This window comes from Spinacia oleracea, chromosome 6 (genome assembly GCF_020520425.1).
Source record: "Spinacia oleracea cultivar Varoflay chromosome 6, BTI_SOV_V1, whole genome shotgun sequence".
In the NCBI taxonomy this organism is placed as follows: domain Eukaryota; kingdom Viridiplantae; phylum Streptophyta; class Magnoliopsida; order Caryophyllales; family Amaranthaceae; genus Spinacia; species Spinacia oleracea.
Window position 1 is genome coordinate 79,883,199 of NC_079492.1, and position 17,334 is coordinate 79,900,532.

General features: G+C 38.7%; 1 protein-coding gene across 1 annotated transcript; it reads right to left on the reverse strand.

Moving 5' to 3' along the window:
• Nucleotides 1–1,744: 1,744 nt before the first annotated feature.
• Nucleotides 1,745–13,361, reverse strand: LOC130464046 (uncharacterized). The gene is made up of 3 exons (XM_056833413.1): nucleotides 13,117–13,361; nucleotides 2,024–2,894; nucleotides 1,745–1,934 (listed from the first exon to the last, which is right to left on the reverse strand). The coding sequence occupies exons 2-3, from the start codon at nucleotides 2,883–2,885 to the stop codon at nucleotides 1,918–1,920; spliced, it is 879 nt and encodes a 292-aa protein (XP_056689391.1). The 5' UTR covers nucleotides 2,886–2,894; nucleotides 13,117–13,361; the 3' UTR covers nucleotides 1,745–1,917.
• Between the last annotated feature and the right edge of the window lie 3,973 nt (nucleotides 13,362–17,334).

Here is a 17,334-nt window from a genome sequence, read left to right on the forward strand (position 1 = left end):
CTCCTGGATGCCTGCTTCAATCCGTAGATTGACTTCTTTAGCTTGCATACCTTTTTAGCATTCTTTGGATCCTCAAAACCTTCAGGCTGTGTCATAAACACAGTTTCTGTTAAAACGCCGTTTAAGAAAGCAGTTTTGACATCCATCTGCCATATTTCGTAATCGTAATATGCAGCGATTGCTAACATTATCCGAATAGACTTTAGCATTGCAACTGGTGAAAAGGTTTCATCGTAATCCACACCGTGGACTTGCCTGTAACCTTTTGCAACCAATCTAGCTTTGAAAACTTCAAGTTTCCCATCCTTGTCCTTTTTCAGTTTGAAAACCCATTTGCTTCCAATGGCTTGGTAGCCATCTGGCAAATCGACCAAATCCCATACTTGGTTTTCAGACATGGAGTCTAATTCAGATTGCATGGCTTCTTGCCATTGCTTGGAGCTAGGGCTCGTCATAGCTTGTTTGTAAGTCGCAGGTTCATCAATTTCAAGTAATAGAATGTCATAGCTCTCGTTCGTCAAAATACCTAAGTACCTTTCCGGTTGAGATCTATATCTTTGCGATCTACGCGGGGTAACATTTCTAGATTGACCATGATTCTCACCAGATTCTTCTAAAGATCTCTGAGTTTCATCCTGAATGTCACCTTGAGCATTCTCTAGAGTTTGTTGTTCGACTCGAATTTCTTCGAGGTCTACTTTTCTCCCACTTGTCATTTTGGAAATGTGATCTTTCTCCAAAAAGACACCATCTCGAGCAACAAACACCTTGTTCTCAGATGTATTGTAGAAGTAATACCCCTTTGTTTCCTTTGGATAGCCCACAAGGATACATTTGTCAGATTTTGGATGAAGTTTGTCTGAAATTAATCGTTTGACGTATACTTCACATCCCCAAATCTTAAGAAAAGACACATTTGGAGGCTTTCCAAACCATAATTCATATGGAGTCTTTTCGACAGCTTTAGACGGAGCTCTATTTATAGTGAGTGCAGCTGTATTTAGTGCATGTCCCCAAAATTCTAATGGAAGTTTGGCCTGACCCATCATTGACCTGACCATGTCTAGCAAGGTTCTGTTCCTCCGTTCAGACACACCGTTCCATTGTGGTGTTCCAGGAGGAGTCAATTCTGATAGAATTCCACATTCTTTCAGATGGTCATCAAATTCATAGCTCAGATATTCACCGCCTCTGTCAGACCGCAGTGCCTTAATCTTCTTTCCTAATTGATTCTCTACTTCACTCTGAAATTCCTTGAATTTGTCAAAGGATTCAGACTTATGCTTCATTAGGTAGACATAACCATATCTACTGAAGTCATCAGTGAAAGTGATAAAGTAGCTGAAACCACCTCTAGCATTTGTACTCATTGGTCCACATACATCTGTATGGATTAAACCTAATAGTTCATTTGCTCTTTCTCCAACTTCAGAGAAAGGTTGCTTTGTCATTTTGCCAAGTAAACATGATTCGCATTTACCATAATCCTCTAAGTCAAATGGTTCTAGAATTCCTTCCTTTTGAAGTCTTTCTAAGCGTTTCAAGTTTATATGGCCTAATCGACAATGCCACAGATAGGTGAGATCTGAATCATCCTTTTTGGCCCTTTTGGTATTTATGTTATATACTTGTTTGTCGTGATCTAATAAATAAAGTCCATTGACTAATCTAGCAGATCCATAAAACATCTCTTTAAAATAAAACGAACAACTATTGTCTTTTATTAAAAAGGAAAATCCCTTAGCATCTAAGCAAGAAACTGAAATGATGTTTTTAGTAAGACTTGGAACATGGAAACACTCTTCCAGTTCCAAAACTAGCCCGGAGGGCAACGACAAATAATAAGTTCCTACAGCTAATGCAGCAATCCGTGCTCCATTTCCCACTCGTAGGTCGACTTCACCCTTGCTTAACTTTCTACTTCTTCTTAGTCCCTGTGGATTGGAACATAAGTGTGAGCCACAACCTGTATCTAATACCCAAGAAGTTGAATTAGCAAGTATACAGTCTATAACGAAAATACCTGAAGATGGAACGACTGTTCCGTTCTTCTGATCTTCCTTTAGCTTTGGACATTCTCTTTTGTAATAGCCTATTCCATCACAATAAAGACAGCTTGATGTGGACTTGTCCTGCTTTGATTTAGCATCGCCCTTGGACTTTCCACTTTTCTTGAACGGTCTCTTTCTAGACTTGAGTAAATCTTTGGCTTCATAGTCCAGTATTATTTCAGCCTTTCTGACAAGGTGAACAAATTCTGCAACTGTTTCTTCTCTTGGTTCACTTAGGTATAGTTGCTTGAAGCGACCAAACCCACTGTGTAGTGAATTGAGCAAGATAGAGACTGCCATCCTTTCGCTTATTGGTGTTCCTAGTAGACTTAGGCGATCAAAGTATGAACGCATAAGATCCACATGGAACCTTAGTGGGACGCCTACCCTCTGTTTAGTGCGAAGGAGCTGAACATGTGTTTCTTGGACTTCCATCCTATAACACCTGTTGGGAGAACTAACCTTTAGACCAGACATTGATTCAATCAACTCATGGACGTTCAGGTCCCTGTCCTCCGTGCTTCCACGACAGATATCCCTCAGATTCTTGATGAGCGTAAAAGGTTCATAGGCTACAAACCTTCTAGCCCAATCATCAGGGATATTGTTCAGCATGAGACTCATAACCTTTTTGAGATCCACATCCCAGGCGTAAAATCTCTCAGGGGTCATGTCTCTGGCATAGTAGCTTGGCATGGGATGTGATAGTACATACTCAAGTCCATTGAGTTTGACTATTTCAACTAGCTTAGCTTCCCATTCAAGAAAATTTGCCAGGTTCAGCTTGACCATAAGCTCAGAACCCATGATGATGTTTTGATTGTTGTTTGCCATAGTTAAAAACTACAATTGAAAAGAATAAACAAATAAATAACCATTCACAGTTTCTCTTAATAAACTTAAATTCTAGCATACATGCATAATTCAATGTTCATTAAGCATTTTATTCAAGTTATGTGTTCCGGCAGGTGTGAATAAAATGATTCCAAGATCCTAAAATCATTGAAGAACTAAGCACAGTTTGTCGACTTAATCCTAAAACATCTTAGGTAAGCAAAAGCCTTTTCCTAATAGTCTAGAAACTATTCTTGGTTGATAGGTACGTCTAAGAACTTATTAGGTAAACCTATCGATTTTGCCACGACATAAAAGGACTCCTTACTTATATCGTTGAGTTTCACCAAAACTAACATGTACTCACAATTATTTGTGTACCTTGCCCCTTTAGGACCAATAAGTAACACCTCGCTGAGCGAAAACTATTACTAGATTGATGTAAAGGATATCCAAGCAAGTGTATATTTTGGCATGGCACCTTTTAACTCAATTTTTAAGTTTGGAACTTAAGGCTCTTACTATGTTGGTTAGATTTTAAGTGAACTAAAATCCTTAATCATGCAACATAATCAAGCTTTTGATCTCATGCATTTTAAGACATATTTAAAAGCAATAAATAACTTAAAACATGCATAAGATAAATGTGATCTAGTATGGCCCGACTTCATCTTGAAGCTTTAACTTCAAAGTCCGTCTTGAAAATCTCCGTGGGAGGCACCATTTTCTTCAAATAGGATAAGCTATAATTAAAAACTAATTACAACTATTTGATGGTACGCAGACCATATTTGAATTGAAAAACAACTTTGGTACTTTAGACCAATTACATTCAAATTAATGGTACGCAGACCATATTTTTTATCCTATTTGGGCCATACTAGTCACTTCATAACCTGCAAAACAGTACATATACAATATCTACCATTCACCCATTCATTATCATGAATGGCCTACATAGCTGGTTAGTAAAACACATTATGCATCACATAAACATTTGCGGCAATTAATCAAGGGCACCAATAATCTACAAATTATTCAGTCCTTATTAATTCTAATCAAGTTGTTTTAACCTTAAGGATTTGTAGACCTAATCAAGAGTTTATGACTAAAAAGGGCTCCCACTTAAACCAATAAATTCATATGCTTTACTAATTTTAAACATAAAAATGTATTTCTAGTCTAACCGGAAACATACAAATTTAATTAAAATTTAAAGCTCATATAAATTTATAATTGAATCCAAAAAGTTTAATTTAATTTCAGTCGTATTTAAATTAATTCATGATTTTTAATTTTAGTAAAATAATTAGAATAAATAAAATTTATTATAATTACAATATTCAAAATTAAAATCCAAGAAAAAAATTTAAATTATTAATTTTAAAATTAATTAAAATTAGGTAAACTGAAAATTTCAAATTAAAATTTCAAAACGATCTAATCGCTACGCAACAATCCCACGCAACGCACGTCCATGGGCCACACGCACACAGCCATCGCTGGCCATGTGCGCGCAGCCCATGCGCTGCGTCGCATCGCTGCTGCTCACTATCGCAAGGCATTACGCCAGCTGGTGCTCGCTGCGCGCGCCAGCGCTCGACGCAACAAGCATGCTGCCGCAGCCCATTGCTGGGCGCAGCGCTCGTCGCACGTCGCAACAAGCAAGCTGCTCGCCATCGCTGGGCGCAGCGCTCGTCGCACGTCGCAACAAGCATGCTGCAGGCCATCGCTGGGCGCAGCGCTCGTCGCACGTCGCAACAAGCACGCTGCACGCCATCGCTGGGCGCAGCGCTCGTCGCACGCACACTAGCGCTCGCTTCGCGCGAGGCTCCGCATGCTTGCGCGAGGCAGTGCGCGCTGTGGCGCAGCTCGCTTGCTGCCCACACGCGACTGCTCGTGCCTTGCTCTCGCCCTCGCCCATTCGCCCATCGCACACAGCCCACGACACAAGGCAGGGCTGCTGCCTTGCGCTCGTGCACCATGGCCTTGCTCATTGAATTCGTACCGCATGGGCGACGAGCTCCCTTGCTCGTCGTCACATGCCCGCACTATACAACACCCCTTAAGGGTAACACGTAGCGTCCATTGCTTTGTGCGTGCAAGTTATATGAGCGAGTCGCATAAAAATTAAAAATTTATATTCAAAATTAATGACAAATTAATAAATAATATTAATTTCATAATTTTAGGGCGAAAAATCGAAAATTTATTATTTAATTGATTTCCGATTAACATGGATTCAAGTCTAGGTCATAAAAATTTAAAATTTAACATAAATTTACAATTTTTATGGTGGTTTTTAATCATAGGTATCTAATTAAATTACGGTTTTTTCATGAAATGCCCCTGAGGTTTACAAAAATGCACCAAATACCCTCGCGTCTTTTGAATCACATAATATACCCCTATTTTTTCGTAGTGTTCATCAAATACACTTGGAGGTAACGGACGTTAGTCCTCCGTTAGCTGTAGTTTACCATTTTACCCTTAATGACATTCTTTCACTTAAATCCCATTAATTTGCAAATTTTCTCTCTCCTCCCACTCAACCCACCTTACCCTCACCACTGAACCTCCGTCTCCTCACAACCACCACTCCTAACCAACACCACTCCTCACCTCCGTCACCACCTTCGCCCCCGCTGCCGTCGTCAACACCCGTCCCAGTGTCGACTTCCTCAACATTTCCTCCATCGACCTTTCTCTAACTCTCCATAAAGGGCTCCCACTTGGCTCCGGTCTCAGATCTTCGGCGGCTTCTGTTGTTGTGAACTCCCTCTTTGGCTCCCCTCTATATCCAATCGACCTCATACACGACGAACTTGAGTACGAATCTAAAGTTTCCAGTGTACGATTAGCGAGAATCTAAGCTATTGAAGGGGGAGCGTTGTAATCTAAAACTATTGAAGGGTGAGCGTTCAGATGTACGATTAGCGGGGGCAGGGCCCACGGCGGTGGCAGTGACGGATAGGGAGGAGAAGGGAAGGGAGATTGGAGAATGAATGGTGGAGCGTTTTGGAAGGGAGGGTGCTGTTGTGATTCAACAATTTGATAGAGTGGGTGCTAGAGTTGTTCTTCCACTTTCTCATTCTCTTTTTCTGGTTCATTTGATTTACTCACTTCCCCTTCTTCAATTTCTTTTTTTCTACCTGTTGTCCTCCACAATCACATTCTTTGTAAATTTCTTTCCCATCTTCCTCTTTTAATTGTGGTTGTTTGTTTTCTTCTTCTTTCCCATATGAATTGTGTTTCTGGTTTTTTTTTCCTCAAAGATTTTGTCATTTTTGATCAGTTTTTACAGATTAGTATTGACTATTGAGATAGGTAGGGAAGGAAAGTAAATTGTATTTTTTTGTAGAAGATTATTTGAAATTTTGAATTAAAATTTAAAACAACAGTGAAAAATCGCATTATGAAAAACGTTGTAGGTGGTACTGGCCATTGAAGAGAGAAAAACTACAGGGACTGTTTTGATCGATCAAGTTGTCCAATAGAGTTTTGTTTACCTCCCAAAATAAAACATTGGTACAAACTTCTAAAAAATAGAAGCTCTTTCATGTGTGCGTACCTAGCTTAGATATCAAAGCAACTACTACTCCGTAATATTTTGTTCTACAGTTCACAGTTTCCACCAATGTAGAGCATTTAGTGACATATACAAAAATTGAAGGGGACCAATATATTTAGTTGTCTTGGATGGAAAAATAATACGGAGTACAATTATTGTAAAAGACATTAAAAATGTCAGCAACATCAACAACATTCAACACTTAGTTGTGTTCATAACTAATAAACTTGATTCCATTTCTGTAATATAAAAGTCGTTTCGGTATTTGGTGCAACTTAGTTTACAAATAGGTGTATATTGTGCAATAAGTTCATAGATAGGTGCATTCTGTGAATTTTAAACATGACTTAACGGAGGACTAACAGAAGGTCGGCTTAGGGGTATTTGGTGCAAACTTAGGCAAAAATAGGGGTATATTATGTGATTCAAAAGACGCGAGGGTATTTGGTGCATTCTTGCAAACCTCAGGGGCATTTCATGAAAAAACCGATTAAATTATAACTAATTATGAAAATCAAATTAATTCTAAATTATTCCAATTTTCAACAAATTAATCATAATTACAAATTAGATTGCATAATTAACAAGGCTAGGCATTCAAACTTGTTAAACATATATAGTAGGTCAATCAAAAATTCAAGATTTATCAACAAGAATCGCAAATATTTAATTTAACATCTTAAATTTACGAAACTTTGCATTCGAAAAACTAAAACCTCCGAAAAGTCATAGTTAGGCTTCGAATTTGAGAATTCTGGGTTCGGCCGAAAAATACTCTTTTTGTCAAAATTTTAGAATGCCTTTTACATGCGGAATTGACACAAAAATCAATCGATTTGGATGAGTAACGAAGAAACTGCCGAAAAACTGCGTACGTATAATTAAATAAACGCAATTTGCAATTAATTAACAATTACGAAAATTAATCACCCCTTTTAATTCTTGCAAATTTGTAATATTTAACCATGTTCATGCAATTTAGATTATGAAAATAATAAGAGGCTCGTGATACCACTATTAGGTTATGATACATATGACAATTCATAAATCATGCGGAAAAACCATAAAGCCAGGAAAGCATATTATTTACACATAATCATTTAGCATAGTTTAGATGCATACACTTTGTTGCGTGCCCTCCCTAGCTGCGCCCGAACCGAACAAGAACAAGTCTTTAGGACTCCAAGTGTCGTCCCTCCGTAGATAGTCCACAGCACGTCCGGATCCGCCTTAAGCTTGACCAACTAGGATCGCCCTTAAGGTACTTAGAATTTTTGGCTAATGTAGGCAATTGTATGACTGAATTTTTGCTCTCAAAAATCACTTTGAATACTTGAATACTCTTTATAAAATAATGACCCTAGGCCTTTATTTATAGAGGTATGGAAAGGGAATTGTAATCCTATTAGGATACGAATTAATTAAACTAGAATCCTAATAGAATTCTTATTTAATTAATTCATCCTTTTAGGTTTAGGAATTTAATCATATGTCGAAACCTGATAGCTTTAGGATTCGTCTAGCACACAAACACACACACGCACGCACAGCAGCCCACGAGGGGCGCCATGCGCGCGCGCGCAGCCCGCGAGCTCGCAGCCCATTGCCACGAGGCCCACACGCTGCCGCAGCGTTGGCGCGCGCTGGGCCTGCCTTGCGGTGGGCCTGACGCAGCCTTGGCTGGTGCGTTGTGGCGCGCTGGCTTGCTGGGCGATGGCCCGGCTTCGTGCTGGGCCTTCGTCTGGCAGGCCTCGTCCTATGCTAATTCGTACGATACGCTTCCGATTAATTTCCCGATTCCGGAATTCATTTCCGATACGAACAATATTTAATATTTCCGATTCCGGAATTAATTTGCGTTTCGAACAAATATTTAATATTTCCGTTTCCGGAATTATTTTCCGAATCCGATAATATTTCCGATTCTGACAATATTTCCGTTTCCGGCAATATTTCCGATTCCGGCAATATTTCCATTTCCGATAATATTTTCCGATACGTACCATGTTTCCGTTTCCGGCAACATCTACGACTTGGATAATATTTGTATTTCCGATACGATCCATATTTCTGTTTCCGGCAATATCATCGTTTCCGGAGCATTCATTTCTTGCCTGTGACGATCTCAGCTCCCACTGAAACCAAGATCCGTCGATTCCGAATATCTATAGATGGAGTATTTAATGCCATTAAATACTTGATCCGTTTACGTACTATTTGTGTGACCCTACGGGTTCAGTCAAGAGTAAGCTGTGGATTAATATCATTAATTCCACTTGAACTGAAGCGGCCTCTAGCTAGGCATTCAGCTCACTTGATCTCACTGAATTATTAACTTGTTAATTAATACTGAACCGCACTTATTAGACTTAACATAGAATGCATACTTGGACCAAGGGCATTATTTCCTTCACCACTGAGGTTCCATGTGGATCTTATGCGTTCATACTTTGATCGCCTAAGTCTACTAGGAACACCAATAAGCGAAAGGATGGCAGTCTCTATCTTGCTCAATTCACTACACAGTGGGTTTGGTCGCTTCAAGCAACTATACCTTAGTGAACCAAGAGAAGAAACAGTTGCAGAATTTGTTCACCTTGTCAGAAAGGCTGAGATAATACTGGACCGTGACGCCAAAGATTTACTCAAGGCTAGAGGGAGACCGTTCAAGAAAAGTGGAAAGTCCAAGGGCAATGCTAAATCAAAGCAGGACAAGTCCACATCAAGTTGTCTTTACTGTAATCGAATAGGCCATTACAAAAGAGAATGTTCAAAGCTAAAGGAAGATCAGAAGAACGGAACAGTCGTTCCATCTTCAGGTATTTTCGTTATAGACTGTATACTTGCTAATTCAACTTCTTGGGTATTAGATACAGGTTGTGGCTCACACATATGTTCCAATCCACAGGGACTAAGAAGAAGTAGAAAGTTAAGCAAGGGTGAAGTCGACCTACGAGTGGGGAATGGAGCACGGATTGCTGCATTAGCTGTAGGAACTTATTATTTGTCGTTGCCCTCCGGGCTAGTTTTGGAACTGGAAGAGTGTTTCCATGTTCCAAGTCTTACTAAAAACATCATTTCAGTTTCTTGTTTAGATGCTAAGGGATTTTCCTTTTTAATAAAAGACAATAGTTGTTCGTTTTATTTTAAAGAGATGTTTTATGGATCTGCTAGATTAGTCAATGGACTTTATTTATTAGATCACGACAAACAAGTTTATAACATAAATACCAAAAAGGCCAAAAAGGATGATTCAGATCTCACCTATCTGTGGCATTGTCGATTAGGCTATATAAACTTGAAACGCTTAGAAAGACTTCAAAAGGAAGGAATTCTAGAACCATTTGACTTAGAGGATTATGGTAAATGCGAATCATGTTTACTTGGCAAAATGACAAAGCAACCTTTCTCTAAAGTTGGAGAAAGAGCAACTGAACTATTGGGTTTAATCCATACAGATGTATGTGGACCAATGAGTACAAATGCTAGAGGTGGTTTCAGCTACTTTATCACTTTCACTGATGACTTCAGTAGATATGGTTATGTCTACCTAATGAAGCATAAGTCTGAATCCTTTGATAAATTCAAGGAATTTCAGAGTGAAGTAGAGAATCAATTAGGCAAGAAGATTAAGGCACTGCGGTCTGATAGAGGCGGTGAATATCTGAGCTATGAATTTGATGACCATCTGAAAGAATGTGGAATTCTATCAGAATTGACTCCTCCTGGAACACCACAATGGAACGGTGTGTCGGAACGGAGGAACAGAACCTTGCTAGACATGGTCAGGTCAATGATGGGTCAGGCCGAACTTCCGATAGAATTTTGGGGACATGCACTAAATACAGCTGCACTCACTATAAATAGAGCTCCGTCTAAAGCTGTCGAAAAGACTCCATATGAGTTATGGTTTGGAAAGCCTCCAAATGTGTCTTTTTTTAAGATTTGGGGATGTGAAGTATACGTCAAACGATTAATTTCAGACAAACTTCATCCGAAATCTGACAAATGTATCCTTGTGGGCTATCCAAAGGAAACAAAGGGGTATTACTTCTACAATACATCTGAGAACAAGGTGTTTGTTGCTCGAGATGGTGTCTTTTTGGAGAAAGATCCCATTTCCAAAATGACAAGTTTTCGGCAATATCATCGTTTCCGGAGTATTCATTGTTCGCCTTTGACGATCTTAGCTCCCACTGAAACCAAGATCCGTCGATTCCGAATATCCATAGATGGAGTATTTAATGCCATTAAATACTTGATCCGTTTACGTACTATTTGTGTGACCCTACGGGTTCAGTCAAGAGTAAGCTGTGGATTAATATCATTAATTCCACTTGAACTGAAGCGGCCTCTAGCTAGGCATTCAGCTCACTTGATCTCACTGAATTATTAACTTGTTAATTAATACTGAACCGCATTTATTAGACTTGTCATTAAATGCATACTTGGACCAAGGGCATTATTTCCTTCAACAAGTTGTCACTCGATAAGTTTCCACACTTGAGTTATTCAGGCATGACGTCAACTAAACATAAGAGTTAGCAACTGCAATAATAATGATCTCAGATTCCGTTCTTTCTACCAACACTTCAGAATGCACAACAGATTTAAAACAATCTATGTCAAGTGTTATGTTGCAATAATTTTATTGTAATTTGACAACCGGATTCTCATACGCCCTAGGGAAAATTTGGCGGGGGGCGGGGGGGGGGGGGGGGGGGCTGGATGGCAAAATAAGGCAACTTTTGAATATCTGAAACAAGATATAGTAACAACTTGTAAACAATCAATCACAACACAGGTTCTGAATATGTAACATGCAACTCCAAATTTGTTCCTTGACTGGAGCATGATGCAATAAACTGCTAACTCACCACATTAGGGAAAAAAAGGGCAGTCCTAAAACTCTTGATCAAAGCACCTCATTAATCATGAACAGTCTTCTTTAAAGAGAATATTATTCTCAAATTGCCCACGACCCAAGCTATATAGGACCAACTAAACAAAATTCAGTAGCATAGACAAACATCAACTATTTTCCAGCTAATGACTAATGAATAGCGTAACATGCTGATAAAATAGCCAATAAGTTACAACATGGGATGTATAAGACGTTTTATGACACCAAACGAGAGAGACAAGAGTTAAAAGAAACCTTAGAGAGGAAAAGACAAGGGGTGGAACGGTAAATGACAGAAAGCTTCACTCCACCGACTATAATGTATGCTTCCGAACTATATTATAATTTGCAGGCCAGTAAGAGAGCTATTGGCAACTAAATAGTAAAGAATACATTTTAGTGAAGCAAAAAAGCACAATATTCTTGTAAAATTTGCAAACTTGCTCCAGAAAATCTATTCAAGACCCAAGCAACAAGAAAAAACCACATGAACAGGCAACTTTCAACTAAACTTTGCAACATAAACTGTTTTCAACAGAGTAATGAGCTTTAGTTTCAAACTTTCACCACACGAATGTGCACAGAGTTTCTGTTTTGATCAACTTAATTAAAGTGAAATTTGTTTCCTTGCCAACAGAATAATACGAAAGGGGGCTAATTATGTGAGTTATAGACTAATTGTCATGATGTTGGCTTTTTGCTTACTCCCTCCATTACAAATAAAAATGTTTTCGAAGGTTGTAAATATATAAAAGATAGGACAATAAGGTGCACTCAAGAGCCAAAATCACAAGTTGTGTTACTCGGACTCGAAGTTTTTAACAAGAAACCGCAAACAAAGTTTTTAACAAGAACCCATATATTATAGTCAATTCAAAATGAAAGCACGACACATAAAATTCAGAGTGAATGACAAAACCGATAGATATGACTCAGTGGCATCCATGTTGTAGGCCTTAAGAAAGGACTCAAAGTAATTCATTTCTAATGATCGTTCCCTATCCCTTTCTTTTAGTTAAAAATATTAAAAGTCTTCTCACAATCTGCCACTATACTAGTTTATAAGGTCTCTTTGAGTACTAAATAAGTTAGAAAAGTAAACCACAACAAGAGCTCCCCATTTACCCTGTTTGAACGCTCAAAAGCAGCTAAGCTCTCAACAATTAACCCTTTGACCCTTGGTACAAGGCTTTAACTCTGCGAGAGTATTCAATGATCATTTAATTAAGAAGAGTAAGCACCCAAACTAAGGCTCTAAACTCCTTCCCAAACACAAGGTACCAAAATTTTTATCACCACAAGCAATGACTGCAACCCAAAACCAAACTGACAGTCAGCAACCAGGCAAGTGAAACCACAAATTATACTTCTCCTTCCTGAATTATACCAGCAAACGAAGTTTTTAACAAGAACCCACAAATTATACTCCTTCTCGAATACCCAATTCAAGGTGAAACCAATGACACATAAAAGTTCAGATTCATAACTCACAAATACAAATTACCAAATCAATAAATTCAAAGCTAATAGTAACAACGAACACAAAATCAACATACTCGAAATACTGAATTTATAAATTAAAGCCAATAATACGGCATCAGACACAAAATCAATAAACATACAGAATCCAATCAAAAACAATTAAACAATAAAATCTTGAAATTCATAGACATCAAACACCGAATCATAGAAATCTAGAAAATTAATAATTAAACAACCAAAAAAATTAATAACACACATAACAAATAAAAAATTACCTGAAAATGGAAGTGCGCACTAATGGATAAAACCCAATACCAAAGACGATGACTAGTTAGTTTTTTCTGATGAAACCCAATACTACGAGACCTAAGGATGAATTGTTACAGAGATTAGAATTGTTTTTTGTTTTCAATTTGTCTCTGGCGGTTTCGATCAGAAGATGAGTTCTGAGATGCCTTGGGCGACAATGCTTTTTCAGAGGGACAATTCTACTATTCCAGGCTTTCTAGATTCGACCTAATCGAGGTTTTTGGGATTAACACTTATTTGCAAGCTAGCCAATATAATTATAATTAAGTATTTAATTTTTAATTTCTTCGTAAAAAATAAGGTAACACATATTAGTGTTACCATAAAATGTTACCTATTTAAAAAGTGTTACCTTGTAATGTTACTTATTTTGAAAGTGTTACTTTGTAATGTTACTTATGTTAAAAGTGTTACATGAAGTGTTACATTCTAAAAAACTGTTATAAGATTTTACTTATAAATCTACTCCCTCCGTCCCGGAATACTCGACCCGGTTTGACCGGCACAGAGTTTAAGGGACTTGAATTGACTTATTTAATTTAATAGGTAGTAGTTGATAGTGGGGTATTATTTTAATGTAGTTAGTGGGAAATGTGTAAAGGGGTGGGGTTGGGGGAGAGTAGGGGTTGAATTTTTAATTATTTTTTGTATGGAGTAGGGGGTAGGTGGGCTAATAGGGGTGGAGTGAGAAATAATATAATATTGTTAGAATATTTCCATTTTTAGAAACAGGTCAAGTATTAAGGGACGGCCCGATAAGGAAAACAGGTCAAGTATTCCGGGACGGAGGGAGTAATAATTTTTCATTTCAAAAAGTGTTACCAACACGTGTTACATAAACTCAATTATGTACTAGTGGGGCTATCCTATACTAGCCCGCACAAAAGTCAAAGATTCAGAGGCTATTCTATACTAGCCTGTACAAAGTCAAAAATTCCAAAATCCCCAGTGGCAGTACAAATTCAGCCAGGGACCTCTAGTTCAACATACAAATTCTACACCAACGCCTAGTGCCGAAGCGGGTATACAAAGTTCTACACCAACGCCTAGGCTATCCACGCCAAAGCAGGTATACAAGTTCTGCACCAACGCCTAGGCTACCCATGCCGAAGCCAGCACTCAAAAGTTCTGAAAACAACATCTGGGCATCCTAGCTTATTCTCTCCCGAGACCCCGCAAGGTCACCAGTGAGACCACTATCTACAAATATCAGGTATAAAGTTCAGAAAATTTTCAAAATTCAAATCTACAAGTTCCAACAGTTCAAGTTCAAGTGGCTATCAAACAATTTTCTACAAGATTCAAGAAGCCTAGTATCATACAAGTATCATTCCAAATACAAGAAAAATCAAAGCTACATGCAATCCTATAGATTATTTCATAAGAAAAAACATGAAATACTTACATGGACAAGGCAAGAACAAGACCAAGGGGAGAGATTATTCGACCTTTAAGAGAAAATGAAGCAAGAGAATGCAAGAGAGTGTTCTTCAAAATGGCACAGCAAGGGGTGCTTTTTATAGCACAGCCCCGCGTCGAACGCCGAGCTCAGCGCCCTACGCTGCCTGCTTCATGCGCAGGAATCTTCATCGCGCGGTCTCCCGTGCTGATTGCACGTCCTTTGCTGCTACGGTTTCTTTCACTAGGCATCAAACGTCGAATCGTGCTATCCTCCGAAAATACGGGTATACACCCGTATCTCCAAGCACAAACAGATGAGCATTTCAAGAATACGAAGCCCAAAAAATACAACGACTCAGGCGTTCGACTCCCAACGGACCCAAGCTCCAGGAAAGTCAGCCGAAATTTCAAAATCCTAAGAGCCAATAAAAAGCTCTTATCCCCAGTGAAACGCATCCCCAACGGATTAATTCCGGGTATTCAAAATTTGCGATTCAAAAAATCAAAAATTCAAAAATTTTCGATGCCAAGCTCCGTCCCAGACCAAAGGCGGAAGAGCAGTACAAGTACAAATCGGAGTCGTCACAACCGCATGGAGGTAGACTCTATCCTTTTTTTTCTAACACCAGTTTTGTGCAGGTACCGGCGTACAAAGAATGGTCTTGATTGCAGAACATCTTGATCGTTCTCCGTCCCAAGTCGAATACTTTGACTAGCGCTTTCCTAACCGAACGCTTAGTCAAAGTGGGGGATTCTGTAGACACCTAAATCATGTCTTCCCACTGGGTTGATGACGATACCATTATCCTTATTAGGCGGTTGGAGAAACTCCGTGCGGAAATTGCTAAGAACGTTTCCAAAATCCAAGATCCAAAATCCAATCCCCGAGGCCGTTCCCATTCCGGAACTCGGTACAAAATGCAATGTTCAAAAATCAATTACAAAATCAAAGTAAAAACTCACCCAATGGACCATTCCATTGGTTTTACAAGGTCTTTTCCAGTAAAAATGACATTAAGCAATCCAAATTCGGGCGCCGACCCACAAAACCGAGCAAGCCGGGCCTCGTCCCGTAAAACCGAAATTCAAAAACCCGAAACAGCTTGTTTTTAGACGCAAATCAAGTCTTAATCCCCAAGAAAAACTACATACCAAACTTCGTACAAATCGTACGAAGGTACACCAATACAAGACAAAGCAAGGACGGAGCCCGCGTCCTTGTTTTTGCGGCATCCGCGCCAACGTCACCAGCGCTGCCAGCTGCGTGCTGCGCTGGCAATGGCTGGCGTTTAGCAGCAAATCCTCCTATAAATACCCTTAATTCTAAGCATTAAGGGAGGCAAAAATCGAAACATAACGTCGTAATACAAAAATTGCCCCTCAAATCAAAATCCAAAAATCCTCCAAAATCTCATACTCCCTCTGTCTCGGAATACTTGACCTGTTTTCCTTATCGGGTCGTCCCTTAATACTTGACCTGTTTCTAAAAATGGAAATATTCTAACAATATTATATTATTTCTCACTCCACCCCTATTAACCCACCTACCCCCTACTCCATACAAAAAATAATTAAAAATTCAACCCATACTCTCCCCCAACCCCACCTCTTAACCCACCTCCCACTAACTACATTAAAATAATACCCCACTATCAACTACTACCTATTAAATTAAATAAGTCAATTCAAGTTCCTTAAACTCTGTGCCGGTCAAACCGGGTCGAGTATTCCGGGACGGAGGGAGTACAACATTTCAAGTTCTAAGCAATTGGGAGCTCTAAATGGAATTCTTGCCTAAGCCTAAATAGGTAATTCCGAATCCCACCATATTCAATCATGTTTCTTTGATTTTCCTATTTCAAAAATGATTAGTAAGTTGGCATTTTTAACAATAAAAATTTCACTTACAACAATCATACATTTCTTTCAAAATCCAAACTTTATGTGATACAAAATACAAACTTTTGAGATTCAATTATGTTCACGATTGTTTGTAATCACTTCCTTGAACTAGAATCACCTTCAAAATATGGAGTAATCAAAGATGATACCTTTCTAATGTTTAAAGGTTTAGTCTATAAGATTCAAGACTCCACTTTTCAAATTTCAAGTTCAAGTTTCAAGATCCAATGATGTTTAGGGTTGTTCATAATCACTTCCCTAAAACTAGGATCATTTCAAAGTAAGAGCTCATCAAAGATCTAACCTTTTTAACATTAAAAGGCCCGATCTTTGAGATTCAAGTCTCTTAAGTTCAATATTTCAAGTTTCAAGTTCAATATTTCAAGTTCAAGTTCAATATTTCAAAGTTCAACATTTCAAGTTTCAAACTTTTCAAGTTCAAGTTCTATATGCAAAATCTAGGATACTTTGGGTGAACAATCCATCCTAAGTTGAGATTTTTTTAGCTTTGACTCCGTGTCGGACGCACTTATTTTTAAGTAGTCGTTTGGCGTTCGGACCTCATGTGCTTAAATTCTATTTCAATATTGCAATTTCTATTCCGCAATTTCAATTATGCACCCTTCAATTCCGCACCTTTCAATTCCGCAATTTGAATTCCGCACCTTTCAATTACGCAATTTCAATTCCGCATTTCAATTCCGCACTTTCAATTCCGCAACTTTACTTGCCTAGTCCTTCTAGGCAATGTGGACCTACTCCCTAGTCCATTTCTAGGGGGCCTTGTACTTTAATAATTCCGCACTTATTTTCAATTGTGATGTTGCTTTACTTGCTTATCGCTTTCATCACCGCACATGCTAAATTCAACAAAATGCAAG